General features: G+C 55.6%; 1 protein-coding gene across 9 annotated transcripts in view; it reads left to right on the forward strand.

Moving 5' to 3' along the window:
• MAPT (microtubule associated protein tau) overlaps nucleotides 1-16758 on the forward strand; it is a 44555-nt gene that overhangs the window by 7206 nt on the left and 20591 nt on the right. For all 9 annotated transcript variants that reach the window (XR_013923332.1, XM_080359645.1, XM_080359644.1 and 6 more), the window contains 4 exons: nucleotides 10811-10899; nucleotides 12267-12353; nucleotides 13705-13791; nucleotides 15268-15333. Coding sequence is in view for 8 of the 9 variants with exons in the window: in XM_080359645.1 (XP_080215771.1) it covers nucleotides 10827-10899; nucleotides 12267-12353; nucleotides 13705-13791; nucleotides 15268-15333 (313 nt within the window). In the remaining variant the exon portion in view is untranslated. The remainder of the gene's footprint in view (nucleotides 1-10810; nucleotides 10900-12266; nucleotides 12354-13704; nucleotides 13792-15267; nucleotides 15334-16758) is intronic.

A 16758-nucleotide genomic window follows, 5' to 3' on the forward strand; every position in this document is an offset into this window, starting at 1 on the left:
CCAGAGCAGGTCTGGTAACCGCGTCTGTCCGTCTCTGCCTCCGTGCGCGCCCTCGGAACTCGAGTGGCGGGGGGGTTTGTCCCCGGGCTGTCCTGCTCGGGCTGCGTCTCGGCTGCGTTGGTGCTCGAAGGCGCAGGGGAAGGGTGAACTGACAGGTTACTGCAGGATAAGGTGTGGTCTTAAGGGACAGGTTGTACAAGTCCATAGGAAGAAGTGCTGTATCAAATGCTGCTGTTCGTGGCGAGACTTCAGCCCTCACAAGAGAGGCGATGAAACCTCTTGTATTGATGATTTTGAATGACGTGTGTCAGTTTGAATGCTGAGTGCTACGGAGCTGCGGGGCGCTCGGTCTGGGGCTCCGTCAGCTCCTGTCCCACCAGTGTGTCTGGAAGCGCCTGGTGTAATTTCAGATGGGTTTCGTCAGTGCGTCAGGTCACTTGCTGCAGAACGAAATTCCTCAAGTTGTCTGTAGATGGCTCAAAAAAGTCTGAAGAGGTCTTTCCCACGTTCCGTGAACACATCCAGCTCAGAAGTAAAAGGAGCCAAAGAGACGTAGAGGTGGCTCGTGTTCCTGTCCTGGTGCGGACCCGCCTTGTGCTGAGTGCTGAGTGTTTATTGCCCTCCCACTGCGGGTTGGGCTGTGATGGGGCAGGAGCTGCTGAGCCTGCGTTACCTTGTGGTTTAAGGTGAGACCAGCGATGAAGCTGGGTTGTGTGGTTGTGTTCCAGGAGCTTCGTGTGCTCTCCGCCCGTAGCTTGTGGTGTCACACATGAGGTGTTAGAGAGTCCAAAGCTGGGGTTTACTCCAAAGGCAGAATTGCCTTTTGTGGTTCTTATTCAGCTCCCACTTACTTTGAATTGAAGGGCAGGCAAATTCTGCCCTCTGAAGTTACTACTTTATATGTGGTTTTACCTGCTGCCTCATCAGCATGATAAATGCTGCTCTGGAGCTGGCTGGAGGGGTTTGTAGAAGTAGCTTTTAACAACAGACATCTCCAAATTGGACAGGAAACTGCATGCCTTTCCCTTGGCATCTTCTGGTGCAATAATGGAGAGCCTGGCAGGCATATGCAAGCAGAAGTAATAAATGCTGCTGTTGGGTACAAAAAGGAGAGCAGTGAAAGTCCAGCTAAAGATCTACTGCCCAAGCTGTGGTGTCGCTTGTTGCCGCTGCCCGTCAGTGAGAGAGCAGATTCAGAAAGGGTGGGACTGAAAGGAGGGCGTTGGGCCCGTCCTGTGACAAGGGGGGGACCCGGGGGCACAGAGGGGACCCGGGGGCTGCGGTGGCGGGGCCGTGCACGGCCCGTGGCTCTTGGCGTGGCCAGGCCGCCTCAGCTGCTGTCTGCTCATGCACGGCAATAAAAAGCAGTGCTGCTGAAATACCCGCAGCCCTGTTTATTCCAGCTTTTGTATTAGTGATTTAGAGAGAGGCTGTGACCTTACTGAACATGAATGGATCCTCGTAACCCTAGACCAGGAGCAATATTATTTTAAGCAAGAAGTAAGGCTCCGAACCAGGCTGTCCTTTTATACATATCATACATGTGACAGCAGAGCTGCATTTAGAGCTGAAAGGGGATAAAATCCCTGAGGAGACTGATTGCACCTCATTTATTTTTAACAAATGTACTGCAGAAGATTGAGCCTGAATTCCTAGACTTGGGGCAGTCTGAAATTCAGACCGTTTCCACTCTTCATCCCTGTGGGGAGGAAGATGGGCACCAACTGGGCTTCCAGCTGATTCCTGTGGAGGATGGAATGCAGATGGATTCCAATTTTTAAACTTACTCCTCCTTTACCCTTTGGGCTGGAAGGAGAAATAATGGGTTTACAGCTCTTTGGCTGAATTTGTCATCTGGGTTTCCCGCGTAGCTTGTCACTGTTCACCCGCCTGCACCCGCTTTTGTTACAAATGTGCTCATAGCCTCGATGAAACCGGAATCGAGGCCAGACCGACTCCCCCTGGTCGTGATCCCGAGTGGCCCGAACCGGGGGGAGACCAGGTAGAGAGAGACAGCCGAGCGCTCAGCAGGGACGCGTTTTGTGCGTAACGGTTTGTATTTGTTGTTCGTCCTTACTCACTTGTGAAGGGTTGTCTCGTGCCTCAGCCTGGTTCAAACCGTGCTCCCTTGTTATGAAAAATAAAGGTACAAATGCCGCTTCTGTTGGTTTTCACTGATTCAGAAGCAAGAGCTTTGGCTCTGTCATTCTGTTAACTCGTGGTGTGTTGACAGTCGCCCCCATGTCCGCCGCACGCCTGCGCGCTGCGGGGCGGAGCGGGCGCGGGGCTGCGCGCTGCTGGAGCGGGCGCGGGAGCGTGCAGGGCTGCGCGCTGCTGTGGTGGAGCGGGCGCGGGGCTGCGCGCTGCGGAGCGGAGCGGGCGCGGGGCTGCGCGCTGCGGGGCGGAGCGGAGTGGGGCTGTGCGCTGCGGAGCGGAGCGGGGCTGTGCGCTGCGGAGAGGAGCGGGCGCGGGGCTGTGCGCTGCGGGGCGGAGCGGGGCTGTGCGCTGCGGAGCGGAGCGGGGCTGTGCGCTGCGGAGAGGAGCGGGCGCGGGGCTGTGCGCTGCGGGGCGGAGCGGAGCGGGCGCGGGGCTGTGCGCTGCGGGGTGGAGCGGAGCGGGGCTGTGCGCTGCGGGGTGGAGCGGAGCGGGGCTGTGCGCTGCGGGGTGGAGCGGAGCGGGCGCGGGGCTGTGCGCTGCGGGGCGGAGCGGGCGCGGGGCTGTGCGCTGCGGGGCGGAGCGGAGCGGGGCTGTGCGCTGCGGGGTGGAGCGGAGCGGGCGCGGGGCTGCGCGCTGCGGGGTGGAGCGGAGCGGGGCTGTGCGCTGCGGGGTGGAGCGGAGCGGGCGCAGGGCTGTGCGCTGCGGGGTGGAGCGGAGCGGGGCTGTGCGCTGCGGGGTGGAGCGGAGCGGGCGCGGGGCTGCGCGCTGCGGGGCTGTGCGCTGCGGGGCGGAGCGAAGCGGAGCGGGGCTGTGCACTGCGGGGTGTGGGCTCGTCCCGGCCCTGGTCTGGGCGCCGTGCTCTCGTCCCAGCCATGTTCCCCTGATGATGCGGGGATTTTCTTGAGAAGCTCCAGATTGGGATTTTTTTTCTGCATTTATCTTCTTACTGCTGCAGATTCAGTAAAAACATACTGCTTTTAGTTTTTAATAAATACTGTTGTGAACATTTTAGAGGGAACAGCTTTTTTCTGCTGTTATGCAATAAGAAGACAAGGGAGATGGAAGTGTAGCAGAAGTGCTTGATGAATGCCCTATTATTTGTGTCTTTGGCCGTAAAAATAAAAGACATTGAGGAAACACAATCTGACTTTTGGCCTCATCTGAAGTGTCTCTTAGTAATGAAAAGCAAAAATAATGCAGAAAAGCAAGACAGAAGCTGATATCGCCTTGTCTGAGGCCTATCTGGTTGCATAGTGACTGCCAGGGTGAGGATAAGTCCTGCAAAAGCCCCGAAAGCTCATGGGCTATGACATGTTCATTTCTTTCTGAGGTAAGAAAGCAGTGTGTCAAAACCACGACTCTTTCCTTCCCCTGTATTTACAGAGAGACTGTCCCAATACGGCGCCCTGCAGCGCTCCAGTGCTGCCGGTCATCTCTGGGGTGCTGGAACCGGACACCATGGAGCCAAAGGGTATTTTGTGGCCCATGTGGGTATCAAGTAATGTCTCGGTGGATAAGCACCGTGGGCAGTGCGGTGGTGGTTCGTCCCTGTGCTGAGCTGTGTGTTCTCAGGTGACGCCTGTTCTGTGCGTGTCAGGCGCTCGCCCGGGGTCTCGCCGCCGCCGGGGCGCGGGCGCTGCTGGGCCCCGCAGGCGTCCTGCCCGTCCCCGTCCCCCGGGGCCGCAGCGGGAGCCTCTGCTCCAGCACACTGACACCACTCTGCACCAGCAGTCTGTGCAGCCAGGAGACCTGCGGGCTTGGGTCCTGTGAAAGTGAAATAGTGCTCCCTAGGAAACTCCCCTAACGTGGCTTCTTCCCTAGGACAGGCTTTCTGTCGCTGCAAGTGATGCCAGCCATGGTGGTGTTGCAGTAGCTGGAGCAGATGGTGCTGTTCTCATCGTTTTAGTTTCTATCCATGTGTTGAAACAGCTCAAAATAACTTAAGAAATGAAAGCCCAATCTGGGAATATACCTTGAGTGTTTTCTTTGCCCTGAGAAAATCTCCTGCAACATTAATGTCCACAGCACTTGCTGGTTCTGTCTCATCCACCCTGATGAGGATCACTCACATTTGTAGGCTAGAGCTATGGCATGAAGAATCTTTTATATTTAATATCTTCATTATTGTGGCGGCGTTGACTGTTCACAGAACTTCTGTCAGGGTTCCGCACGTTGTCAGCACGGTGAAATCAAGGGAAGAGAAGCAGCCGAGATCAAAGCAAGCAATGAACACGTGCCTGGTGTCTCGATGGTGTCTTTCTCAAGCCAGAGGCAACACCCAGCAGGGCCGGCGGTGCAGCCCGGTGCCGGCGGTGCAGCCGGGTGCCGGCGGTGCAGCCGGGTGCCGGCGGTGCAGCCCGGTGCCGGCGGTGCAGCCGGGGGCCGGCGGTGCAGCCCGGTGCCGGCGGTGCAGCGGGGGGCTGGCGGTGCAGCCCAGTGCTGCGGAGCTGAGGGAGAGGACCCACCAGAGCATAAAATAAGTCCTGTCGGTTTGTTTCTGACCTCATATTAATGAAGAAAATTGTGGTAACCGTGAGAAACTGCTGCCCACACTAATGGTCCTGCTTGGAGTAGATTGAAGTGTCCACGGACCAGATGAGCCCTGCCAGGTCCTTTCCCCGCTGGGTGTGTGGGAACGTCCTCCGTGGTGGTTCCACGTGAGCGACAGGGGCGCGGCAGCTGTCCCTCAGTGGGGATGGGCGTCTGTCTGTCTGTCTGTTGTTTTTCAGGCAATGCAGTCTCTCAGGAAAGCAATTTCTTCCACCTCGTGTGATTTGCCAGCCACGGTAAAGAAGGTTTTTGATGTGACAGAATGCTGTCACGCCATCGCCTGTCTTAATTAATGAAGACTCCAGCGGCATTTTTAGCAACTCTTCTTTCTCCTCTCCCCATCCAGGCACACGTTGCCATCACTTTTCTGCTGTTGCTGGAAGGTAGCATGCTAAGAACACGTTGTCTTGTGCTTCTTTCCCTGCTCTGTCCTTTTGGGTGGCGGCAGCCGGTGGGTCAGACCGGGGCTGCCATAAAGAGCAGTTCAGCCGCATCTCGGCACGCGGCACAGCCTTTGAGAGGCAGCACAGAGGAAATATTAGGCTTCCACCATTTTCTGTTAAGTGAATAATGGCTGGTACAATCCTGAATGCCAGTGAGCCCGCCTTACATCCTGCAGCAGCAGGGAAGATGCTCTGATTTCCAGCGGGTTGAGCTGAGCCTGGGATGGGAAGAGTCAAAGAGAATTAGCTGGTAAATAAGATCTCCTGCCTCCTCTTTGATCTGCTTTACATGTTCAACTGCTTAAAGGCTTCCCAAGCAAGCAGCGTTTTGGGGAGGAAGAGTTTATCCGCCCATAGACCATCTTGTGTCTCTGTGAAATGCACTGATTGCAAGATGCTCTAGCAGGGGGCTGGGAAGAAATCCAAAGGTAGTCTAGTAAATCCCTGCTAAAGCGGCTTCTCCTCCTTCTATTCAGGAAGAGCCTGCTGAACAGACAGGGCAAGCCTTAAAACTACTGTTGCTTCCTTTTTTGCTGCCCTGTAAGCCCCTCTGGTCAGAGCTTTAATCTAGCTAAAGTTAGTGGACTTAGCGAAGGCCTGATCTTTGCATCATAGCATGGAATAAGCAGGGAGACCCGGAGTGCTGACACCGCCCTGGGCAGCCCCTCAGCGCCCACAGAAAGCTGCTGTAGCGTTGCAAAACGCGCGTTTTGACTTGGCCGGATGAGCCAGACAAAAAGTGCAGAAGAAAGGCAAGAAGGGGCAGAAGGCGAGGGGCCGGCAGTGCTGCAGGTTGCCGTGGCGGCGCCGATGGGCCCGCTGAGGTGAAGGGAGCTTTGCCGCCCTCCCGGCGCCGCGTCCCGAGCGCGGTGCCGCTGGCGCAGACGGCCGGTGTCCTGCAGCCCACCCTCCGGGCCGCATTGTCCCCAGCGGCTGTGACGAGCCTTTCCACCTCTGTTCCCCTTGCAGGGAAAACAGGAATAACATCATGTCTTTCATAAACCACCTTATTCTTCTGTCAATAGCAACTGATGCAAGATTTAGTGTTAATATTCCTACATTGCAAAACTTGTGTATGTTCCCTCAGCCGATGCCCAGCACATTCCTGGTCCTGGAAGAGGCCTCGTTTGTGGTGCCCCTTTATTTGGGCAGAGATGTGCAGGTAGAACCATTTCCCATCTCTGGCTGCTCGGACCGTGGCTGGAGTTGCGTGCCCGGATGATCCGGTCTCCTAATCGCCACCCTGCGTGGAGGCAGCTGCCGCGCTGCGCCTGAGCTGATCGGGGATGGCAGATTCTGTTAGTGTAATTCTCAGCAGCACTGAGGAGCTTGTCGGCACGGGAGTATCCCTTGGCTTTTCTCCAGCCACGAGCGTGCCCTGCAGGCCTTCTGGTGACCCCGGCAGTTAGAGCTTGCAGAGCTCTTGGTGTGGAGAGCTTTGATTTGCACGGGCTTTTCACTGACCTTCCAGAGCTCTTGTGTCTCGGAACCCGGCTCTTCTGTTCTCTATTGATGCTGTTGGTAGAGAGTTGTGGCATTTCACTCCTTGAGGCTTCTCTGTCCTGTTCCCACCCTCACCTTTCCCCCATCTCCTTTCTAGGTGTGGTAGTGTGTCACCCACTGTTTTGGGAGCTGTTTGTTGCCGGGTCTCAGTAACCTTTAGGTCCCAAACGGGTGCTGTGCTTTGGGCTGGCGCTCTGAGGAGGCTCCGGTGCCTCACAGCTCTTGTGCCGCGAGCCCAGGCCCGTCCTGCCCCGCAAAAACGTGTCAGAAGCTCCGGGCCCCCAGAAAGTCGCTTAAATTATAACATGGAAAAAATGTGAAAAAAAGAAGGTGCAAAAGAAATTCTCTCAAAAATGCAGCTCCTTGCTGTTGTTCTAAGAGTCTTTTGTCTTTGAACCGGAAAGATATTTTTCAGCCTCTTGACTAGATAACTTGAAAGTCCATGTAATTTCTCAGCTCACTGCATGTCAGGCGCTGCCTGTGATTAATGAGATCACTGTCCATATATTCCTCTTGGAAAAACAGTACTTGGAAAAGCACACAAAGGAGATGAAAAGGAAGTTGCTTATGAATTATGAACAGCCTTTCAGGCTGATGTTATTTCACAGCGCTTTAATTAAGTAATTCGGATGGAATGATGCTTTATTTACAACTCTGTTTGTGTTTGATCACCTTTCAGAGGTACAGCTAAGATAGCTTGTGTTTGTTGAATTTTCATTTCCAAGTGACGAGTGGGTGCTTACTGTCCCCCGATTAAGGACCGGCGTGAGACAGCACTGCGGCAGGCGTGGGACTCAGCACCCGCCGGAGGTGACCTAGGGGATCGCTTGGGCGGTTCGTGGCGCGTGTGAAATCCGGAGCTGCTGAGCTGGGCTCCGCGACGGGTACCAGAGTGTGCCAGCCAGCCAGTTGTTCCTCAAAGCATTGCACTCACCTTCCACCGAAAATTCTGTTTCCTCTGTTTTCTTGCCAGTGTGTGTCTGGTAACCAGCTGCAAACAGATCTGGGAACACCAGTTTATTTTGGGATTTGTGATGTGTAAATCGAGCCGTAAGTCCCCAGACTCGCGATCCCCGGAGCTGTGCAGTTTGAATTGCTGCAGATCAAGACTCTGCCTCTCCTCCTGTGACGGGAACAATTCTGGGTGCGCTGGGGCCATCGAGGCGGGTCCGGGCGGCCCCGCGGAGCGCTCATCTCCTGGCACCAGAGGGTTGCGGGGATGCGTTTTCGTGCTCCTTTGTGACAGCGCTAACGATGTCGTGCGGCACAGATTACGCAAGGCTGGCTGCCGCCGAGCACAGCTGTGTGGTCCCTGGCATCTGCGTTCCTCTCCCTCTGCTGCTGGGCCACTCTCAATAGGGTACGTTGTTTTCAGGCCTGCTTTTATTTACCTTTCCTTGTGGAGAAACCTTTTGCCAAGTCATTAAGATTTGAGGCTGCCTGACCTAATTTGGGATCTCAGTGTCCCCTGGCAGAGTTTGGAGGCTTTGGTGGCGGTTTGCTGGGGAGCCTGGGCAGCAAAGCAAAATGTCCGTGCCATGTCCGTGCCCGTGCCCTGTCTGTGCCCGTGTCTGGAATGAAGCCTTTGCCCCATTCTTGCCTTCTCATGGGCCTTGTTGCACAGCTCCAAATGGCAGCGCGACGCCTCTTCTCTGTGACGGCGGGCTGTGGGTTTGAAGGTGTGATGTTTGGAGCAGCTGTTAATTGTTTTAGATAGTGTCCCCTTGATTGGCAAGAATACTTCTGGTGGAAGTGGATAAGATTCTTAGGAGGGTTTGTGCTTTATCTGTCATGCAGAGGGTGCTGCCAAAGTTTATCTCTGTGTAGCTATCCTTGGTGTAATTATTCGTTTCTGAACCATTGCTTCAAGGTGTGGCTGGTTTTACACTTTTTTAGAACATTTTTCCCCTTAATGTGTTTTTCCCTAAGAGGGATTTCCCCTTCCTCCCTGCGAAAAACAAATAGCATTATCATTATACACTTATTTCAGAATTCAAAGTAATTTTTCAAATGTGCACTTTTCAGACCATCTTTGTTTAAGAAGTCTAATCTAAAATATACAGTTTGATGAGGTTTCAATTCTCTTTAATTGTATCAATTTATTACCTGAATGGCTGAATCCTGCCACGCGTGGAGCTCAGTGGGACAGGGGCTGCGTCTGCCCCGCCGGGAGCAGCACAGCGTGGAACCCCTTGGCCAGCTCATTCGCCTCAGAAACCCCCGGCTGCTCTGGGTGCTGCGGAGCCCGGCCCTGGCTGCTCAGCGAGGTGGCCGCTCTGTGGCCGGGGTGGCTGCTCTGTGAGCAGGGTGGCCGCTCTGTGGCCGGGGTGGCCGCTCTGTGAGCAGGGTGGCTGCTCTGTGGCCGGGGTGGCCGCTCTGTGGCCGGGGTGGCCGCTCTGTGGCCGGGGTGGCCGCTCTGTGGCCGGGTGGCCGCTCTGTGAGCAGGGTGGCCGCTCTGTGGCCGGGGTGGCCGCTCTGTGGCCGGGTGGCCGCTCTGTGAGCAGGGTGGCCGCTCTGTGGCCAGGGTGGCCGCTCTGTGAGCAGGGTGGCTGCTCTGTGGCCGGGTGGCTGCTCTGTGGCCGGGTGGCTGCTCTGTGGCCGGGGTGGCCGCTCTGTGGCCGGGTGGCCGCTCTGTGGCCGGGGTGGCCGCTCTGTGGCCGGGTGGCCGCTCTGTGGCCGGGGTGGCCGCTCTGTGGCCGGGTGGCCGCTCTGTGGCCGGGGTGGCTGCTCTGTGAGCAGGGTGGCCGCTCTGTGGCCGGGGTGGCTGCTCTGTGAGCAGGGTGGCCGCTCTGTGGCCGGGTGGCCGCTCTGTGAGCAGGGTGGCCGCTCTGTGGCCGGGGTGGCCGCTCTGTGAGCAGGGTGGCTGCTCTGTGGCCGGGGTGGCCGCTCTGTGAGCAGGGTGGCTGCTCTGTGGCCGGGTGGCTGCTCTGTGGCCGGGTGGCTGCTCTGTGGCCGGGGTGGCTGCTCTGTGGCCGGGGTGGCTGCTCTGTGGCCGGGTGGCCGCTCTGTGGCTGGGTGGCCGCTCTGTGAGCAGGGTTGCCGCTCTGTGGCCGGGGTGGCCGCTCTGTGGCCAGGCGTCCCCGTGCGCCCGCCAGCAGACCCAGCGGCCTTTGCTGAATCACGGGTCAGCGCTGCCGTGCCAGGGGCAGGTCCGGATCTGCGCAGGAGGCCGGTCTCTGGCGGTGTCGGGCGCCGGCCGCGGAGCCGGCAGCGCAGCGGCGTGCGGCTGGGCGTCCTGCCTGCCGGCTGTGCCGGGAGGTTCTTGTCAGGGGCGGGGGGGGGCTGTGTGTTTCCGGGGGGCCGGGGACACGCTAATTGCTCTTGTCCAGAAGCACAGGTGGGAGGAAGAGAGGAAAGGAGGCAGAATGAGGAAACAGCCCCATTTAAGTCCAGCACAGCGGATTTGTGAGGGTTGGCCTCAGGGTCTGCAGCTGGGAAGCAAAGATGTTAATATCTGTAGATGTTCAGTGAGCTGAGCTGTGCTGGAAGGAGTTTGGAATGAGCAGCAGCAGTTCGTCTGCACTGACCACGTTGCTCCTGGTGATCACCAGTGACAAAATGCCGATAGATGTAGTGACTGGCACATGCTTTTGCTTGTGCAAGAATAATTAGACCTTCTCTTTGTTGACAGGTAACATTTGTTCCTTTATATGTCTTTAATGCAAAATTGGTGTTTTTCTTTTGGTTCATACCCACGGGTGAATGTTTTCTGTCCTCTGACTTGCTGTGACCTGCGGGCCTGGAGCAGCTCTGCCGAAGAGCATTGTCTGGCCCTTTTAGAACCCAGTTTGGCACGTTAACCCCCTTCCCGCTGTCCTCCTCCGTTCGATGACTGTGGACAAAACATTTGGAGGCACTAGAGTTAGATGCTTCGCGGAGTGTTTCAGCACTGGTGCGAAACCCAAGAGATAACACGTACCTTGAGCTGCGACTTTCCCAGGCGCAGGGGTGTGATTTCAGGGCTCGTCAGCAGAAGGGAGCACAGTAGCTGTCTTCTTAGAGAGGCTGGAAAGGTGGCTGGCTGGTTTTGCCTGATTGCTTGCAATAGGATGTTTAATGCTCCTGGAAACTGGCTGACAAACCAAAATCGTCTTGGTCTCATCTCAAGGCATCTCGTGTCAGGTTTTGCCTGATGGGTGCTGGTTTTCACTCTTCAGGTCACTTTGCTGAGAGATGGCGGAGCAGCGTCAGGACGTCACCGCGATGGAGGATCACGCAGCCGGCCAGGAGAAGCACATCCCATCAGGTGAGCGCCTCCCGGAGATGGTGTCAAGGACCTGCCTTGCCCCCTGCTGAGGGAATGACCGAAATGGGGCCAGCGGGGCCAGCGTGGCGGTGCGAGGGCTCCTTGGGGGTGTCCAGGAGACGGCGCGCGTGTCTGCAAGGTGACCGTGGGCCAGCTGGCTGCGGCCGGCGGGCGGGGGTAGCCCATGAGATGCTCTGATGTTCGTAGTCACAGGAAACTGTTGCTGTTTGTGATCGTTGCCCAGCAAGAGCAGAACAACCCCCAGTATCTAGACCAGTGAAGATCTTATTGCTGCAGCTTTGCAGATGTGTGTTTCTGTGTTCACCCCTTACTTTGTACAAATACAGCACTGCTTTTATTTGGAGACACAGCTCAGGGATGCTGCTTGCTGCCTGTTTTTCTCACCTGCGCAGGGAGATGGAGAGAACTGAACAGAGCTCTGGGAAAGTGGGCTGTGCAAGAGTATTTTGTCCCATATTTCAGACCTGCATTTCTCAAGAAGCCTCTCCTTTCTCATTCCACCATGACCCACAGTTGAGCTTGGAAACCCATGTAACGCCAGCAGACCTGGCGGGACTCCCATGGGCTGTGCTCCATGACAACATCATCTTAGTGTTTTTTTCTTGAGGTGCTTTGGACAGAGCTGACACCAGGTAAATGGGTTGTCTCTGTCCTGGAGAGAGTCCGTAGCATCCATTCAGCCCGGGTTCTGCAGCGCGTTTCAGTCGGACAGCTCCTCTCAGCCTCAGCTTCGCACATCACAAGTGCCCAGGGATTTTGCTTATGTTAGTTTGAATCTTCTTTTCCAAATCTTTTTCTCCAGTTCTCACTGTTTTGTTTGCCCAGACTCCTTGCGGAGAGGAGACTTGTGCCTCTTTCTCTGCTCTTCTGAAAGCTGACTTTTGCAGCCAAGTCTTCGCACAGCGTGACGTGCTGCGCCGGCCTCCTGACAGACCTGCTGCTTGCGGTTACCGGAGTTACCGCGGCGCGGAAGCGTCCGGCGGCCCGCTCGGGGAGGGCGGCCCAGGGCGCCAGGAGTGGAAGAGGACAAGAGCAGCTCAGAAGTTGTACATCTTTTCTGCTCACGTTGCTGAGATCTCCTTTCCTGCTTGTGCCATGCTTTGCTGTCTCTAGCTGCCCGGTTTACTGGGCTTTTCTGTTGCTGATGGGTTCCTGCTTGTTCCTTTTGGTGACGACACTGGCACTTTTTGGTTGGCATTTTCACGCTTTGCTTGCTTATTAGCTCAGGTGTTTTATACTCTCCAGTTACAGTTTCTTGCTGCTGTGGATCTGGGCAATCAGAGTTCATTAATTCAGGCGATAATTCGTAGCCACGGAGTTGTTCTAAGTATTTGAATGTTTTCCAGGCTATCCCCTTCAGATACCAGTCGATGATGGATCGGATGAGCCTGTGTCTGAAACATCTGACGCTAAGAGCACCCCAACTACGGAAGGTGGGAGCTCTTTGACTTACTGCTTTGAAACCATGATGGATGGGGTCGTGGTGAACCTTGCGAAAGACTCGCTGTGCCTTTTTCTGGTTTCTGGGGTTTCTCAGGAAGAGCGGCTGCACTCTTGGACAAACGTTCTTCACTAGTCTCGTCACAGGCGGTGTTTGCCACTCTGCAGAATAAGATAATGAGTTTTAAAGGTGGAGAGTGGGTTAGAAGGCAAGAGAAGGTGAAGTGTTTGTTATAGTCCAGGAAGTTGCTTGCAGTTTGTTTCCTGAAGGCCTTTCACACAGCAGCAGCGAGCTGCTGTTGGCGCGGCCGGGCGGCCCCTGCTGCGCGCTCCCCAGGACAGCGGCGGCCCGTCCCGCGCGCTGCGCTCCCTTGCAGCGTTAGCTGCATCTCGCTGCTCTCCTTTTGCCCCCTCTGTATTTACATGTTCGTTAGTACAGCGTGATTCGTGCTGGAATGACGAGATGGGCTGAGTCTATACATAAAACAAAACTTTGTGCTGATGTAAAGGTCATATTAGTAGCACTCAGGGCACGTCTGAGCTGCTCCATAGTGTTATCTGAATACCGTGTTTGTGGAAGGAATCTAATTCCGAAGTGGTCTAGAGACTTGCTCACTGTTTTAATTAACTGCACTTTTTGTGTTCTTCTGGCTGCTTTAATCGCAAGTATCTGTCTCTTGGAGACTTCAAGGACAGGCATTAGTTTGCAGAATTTATCCATAGGAATAGTGGACATAGATCCTGACCAGCTCCAGCCCGGTCCCGCTGCAGGTGTGGGTGGGCCGGCGGCCTGTGCAGTGGCTCTGTTCCTGTGAACGCAGCTCAGTAAAGCAGCATGAAAACCCTGGCTGGTGCAGAAGAGCACGTTGTCCCTCTTTCAGTTGTGTCAGGACTGTCACGACGAGTAGACGTCCCTTCGGTGCATCAGGCCAGGTGCCTCAGGGCTGCGCAGAGTGCGGTGCAGCCACAGCACGTGGATGGTTTGTGAAGGGGTCCAGTGGGAGCTGTTCTGTCCTGCTCCAGACCGGCCGTGTCCCCGTGCAGACAGCGTTGCCGTGCGTGCGGATCAGGCACCAGTGGCTGCGTTTTCAGACAGCGTTTGTGCTAAAGCCTTCAGCTGCGTGAGAAGTACGCTGGAGATCCGTGGCTTGTGCGGCAGAGGGAGCGGCTCACGGTGTCCTTGTGACGCTGGCTTTGCTGCGTCGTGCTCAGTTGTGTCCTTCCACAGCGCTGGCTCAAGGGACGGAGTCGGGTGCTTTTGTGAGCAAAACGTTCTTCAGGCGCGTCCTGGACCCCACGGGGTTTGCCACGCGAAGGCTGTGTGAAAGCTGCGTTGTTTTTCAGATGCCACAGCACCTTTAGTGGAGGAAGGAGACCACGAGGATCAGGGTGGTGTCGAACAGCACGGGGAGATACCAGAAGGAACCACAGGTGAGGGAAACCAAGGTGCAGTTTCATCTCTTGATGCAGACAGAGCAGAGAGCTGGACTGGTTAGTGCTTAAAAATAACACTGCAAAACCTCTCGCAGGCGTGCTTTCCTTCTGCTGCGAGCGGCTTCTCCACGGCACGCGGAAGAAACGCCCAGCTTGCAGCTGTCCTCTTGCCTTCCCCGTCCTGGGGGAAACCCGCAGGCTTTCCTTCTCTCTTTCTCAGCTCCACATCTGACAGTCTTTCTATCTGGTGTCTCTGGTGGCTTCTCCTCCCGTCTCCAGGCTAAATGCTTTCCTGCCGATCCCGGCCGTGCCCGGTGGCTGCCAGCAGCCCCGCAGCGCTGGCGAGCCGGTTACCGGCCGCTACAGGACCGCGCTCGGCCCGGCCCTGCGGTTCTCTTTGAAGTGGCCGGTGCAGACAAGGCCGCTGCAGCAGTTCTTCGGCTGCTGGCGCATTTTAAGGATAATGCAGAGAAAGCAAAGTGGCTAATTCAGCCTGAATGCTCCTTGCGAGTCACTGCGCCTGGGTCTGCCTTCCCAGGGAGGGACGGGGGTTTGTCCGAGGCAGAGGGAGCAGGGAGGGAGCTGCCGCCGTGCTGCATGTGTGACCCGCGAGCGTGTGTCCCCGCGCGATGGCTGCCGGCGTTTCCTGGAGGCCTCAGGCAGGACCTGGGAAGACCAGTGGGTGCAAATAGGGTTCTGCCAGCTCCCAAACGCTGAAACAAGCCCACAGCACGTTCCCTTGGGCGAGCTGCCGGTGTCCGGCCGCGGCGGAGCCCCGCTGGGCGCAGGGCGGCTGCGAGGACGTGCGGGCTGGCTCCGCCGCGCCGGGCGCCGGGAGCGCGCCGCGGGTCCTCGGCTCCTCGGGAGAAAGTGGGGAAAACTGAGAAAATTCCGATTTGACTGTAGAACTGTGGCGTACAAAATAATTGATTAAGCTGGTTTGAAAGTAGTCATATAATAAATTGAAAAAGTGCTGATAGAGACAAACCATCATTGCTGTGAAGAAAAATGTGTTTCTCTAATATACCAGTGTTCCTGAGGTGTCAGATTTATATCAGACAGACTTGGATTTACTGGTGTCAAGTAGCCTCAGCAGAGTGCGTTGCGGGGTCAGGGGCTCACGCGAGCGCCGCTGGCCCTGCAGTGCTGGCCGCGAGCAGGGAGCACAATCCGCGGGTCTCGCTGCTCCTTGGCGGGCTGTTTCTTGCGCCTCTGCGCGAAGGAGCCGGAGCTGACCCAGCACCCGGGGCTGCGCTGGTCGACGCTGCGCCCGCCGCGGGTAGCACAGGCTGAATAAATCTCATTAGATCTGTCGCGGGCACAGGTTGATTTCCTCTCTGATACGGCCCTGCTCGTAATGCAGCACCAATGGGCGGAATCAGCAGGGAGTTAAATACATTATCCAGAGACATGCTTAAACTGAATTCTTGTTTTGACGATGTTTCTCCCGTTCTTTCTCTGGACGGGGACCAGCTGAAGAGGCGGGCGTAGGAGCCACCCCCACCCTGGAGGACCACGCGGCAGGAGATGCTGTTCAAGGTGAGCGAATCGTCTGTCTCGGGGACGCTGCTGTTGCTGCCCACACGTGCTGGTTGCTGGTGGCTTGGGAGTTTTCTTCTGTGATGCGAATGCTCTGCCCTGTGTGAGCAGCTGTGCGGTTCTCCTGCTCTGGCAGGGAAGGGTCATACATGCTTTTAATGTTCCAACGTGCTCCTTCCAGAGAGCTGCAGCTTTTCATACACCAAATTTGCCCCTCAGGCGACTGAAGCCCTGGTGCTTCTTTGTCTGGCTACAGAACAGGGCATCCTCTGGGCTTGAAAAATTGGTGAACAGCCGGGATAGTGCAGCTGGCCAGGAGGAACTGCTCAGCATCAGACCGAGTCATTTTGGGTCCTACATGTCACACGTGAAAGGAGTGAATTGTTTTGTTAGTTACTACGTCGCTTTCTAACCTAAAACATGTCTGGAGCCTGCTCGTTGCTGCCCTGACTGTAAAGTTTTTTCCTCATCCCGGTGTTGGGGACGTGGCTGCAGAGCCGGGCCTGGCGGGCAGCGAGCGTTCGCGCGGCACCGGTCGTGCCCCTGAGAGTCACCCAGGGGCTCCGCGGCGTCTGGGCCTCTGGGCTCCACTCCGACTGGACCAAAAGCCTCAGGACGGGATTTTCCCAGAGCACCCAGGGCTTATCTGTGCTCGGTGGGGCAGCCTCACAGGCTCAGACTCACTTTAGTATCGCTGTCTGGCTTGCAGGAGTGCAGCATCGTGCTGTTCTGCTGTGCTGGCTGAAGTCTTAGTTAAACCCTATTTGGTAAGGTAGTTTTCTGTGTAGTAGACGTAATAAAGACATAATACATTCCTTCAGCTGCTTGGGCAGCGTCTTTCCTCCTCTTGGCTGCATTAGTGCATTTACAAACATCCGTGTCTTCTAAAGAGGTAAATAGGTCTTCACTTTCTCAGCTCAGGGCAGAGTTCAGGTAGTTTTTGCTTTCCACACACAGATAATACAGTTACGTGCAGTCTGCTCCCTGCAATTAAAATAAGACCTTTGCTTGCCTGTCCAGTGGTTCTTGGACTAATAAGTCTTCTGTATTTTAAAAAACAGTGGTACCACTACAAAAAATAACCAAAGATTGTTGGCGGGGGTGAGGTTCTCTTCCGCCACCCTGGTTCTAGCTGCTGTTTCCCACCACATTTTTAATAAGACCTTTCTGGTATCAGCTGTCAGATATGGGGACATACGTCTAGCTGGAGCTCTGATATAACCTATATATGACATTTCTAGGTTCTTCGGTAAATTGTTAGTTATCTGCAAGTGGGTTTTTAGTAATGCACTGCTTCCTTTTAATAGTTCTGTTTGACTCAGAGGAAAATGTGATTATCAATACACAGAGTCTTGGATATCTTGTTACTACCGACCTTCACTTTTTGTGTTATGGGATTTGAAAAAATGGTCTTTGCAGTGGAGA

The sequence above is a fragment of the Nesoenas mayeri genome (genome assembly GCF_963082525.1).
Source record: "Nesoenas mayeri genome assembly, chromosome: 26".
In the NCBI taxonomy this organism is placed as follows: domain Eukaryota; kingdom Metazoa; phylum Chordata; class Aves; order Columbiformes; family Columbidae; genus Nesoenas; species Nesoenas mayeri.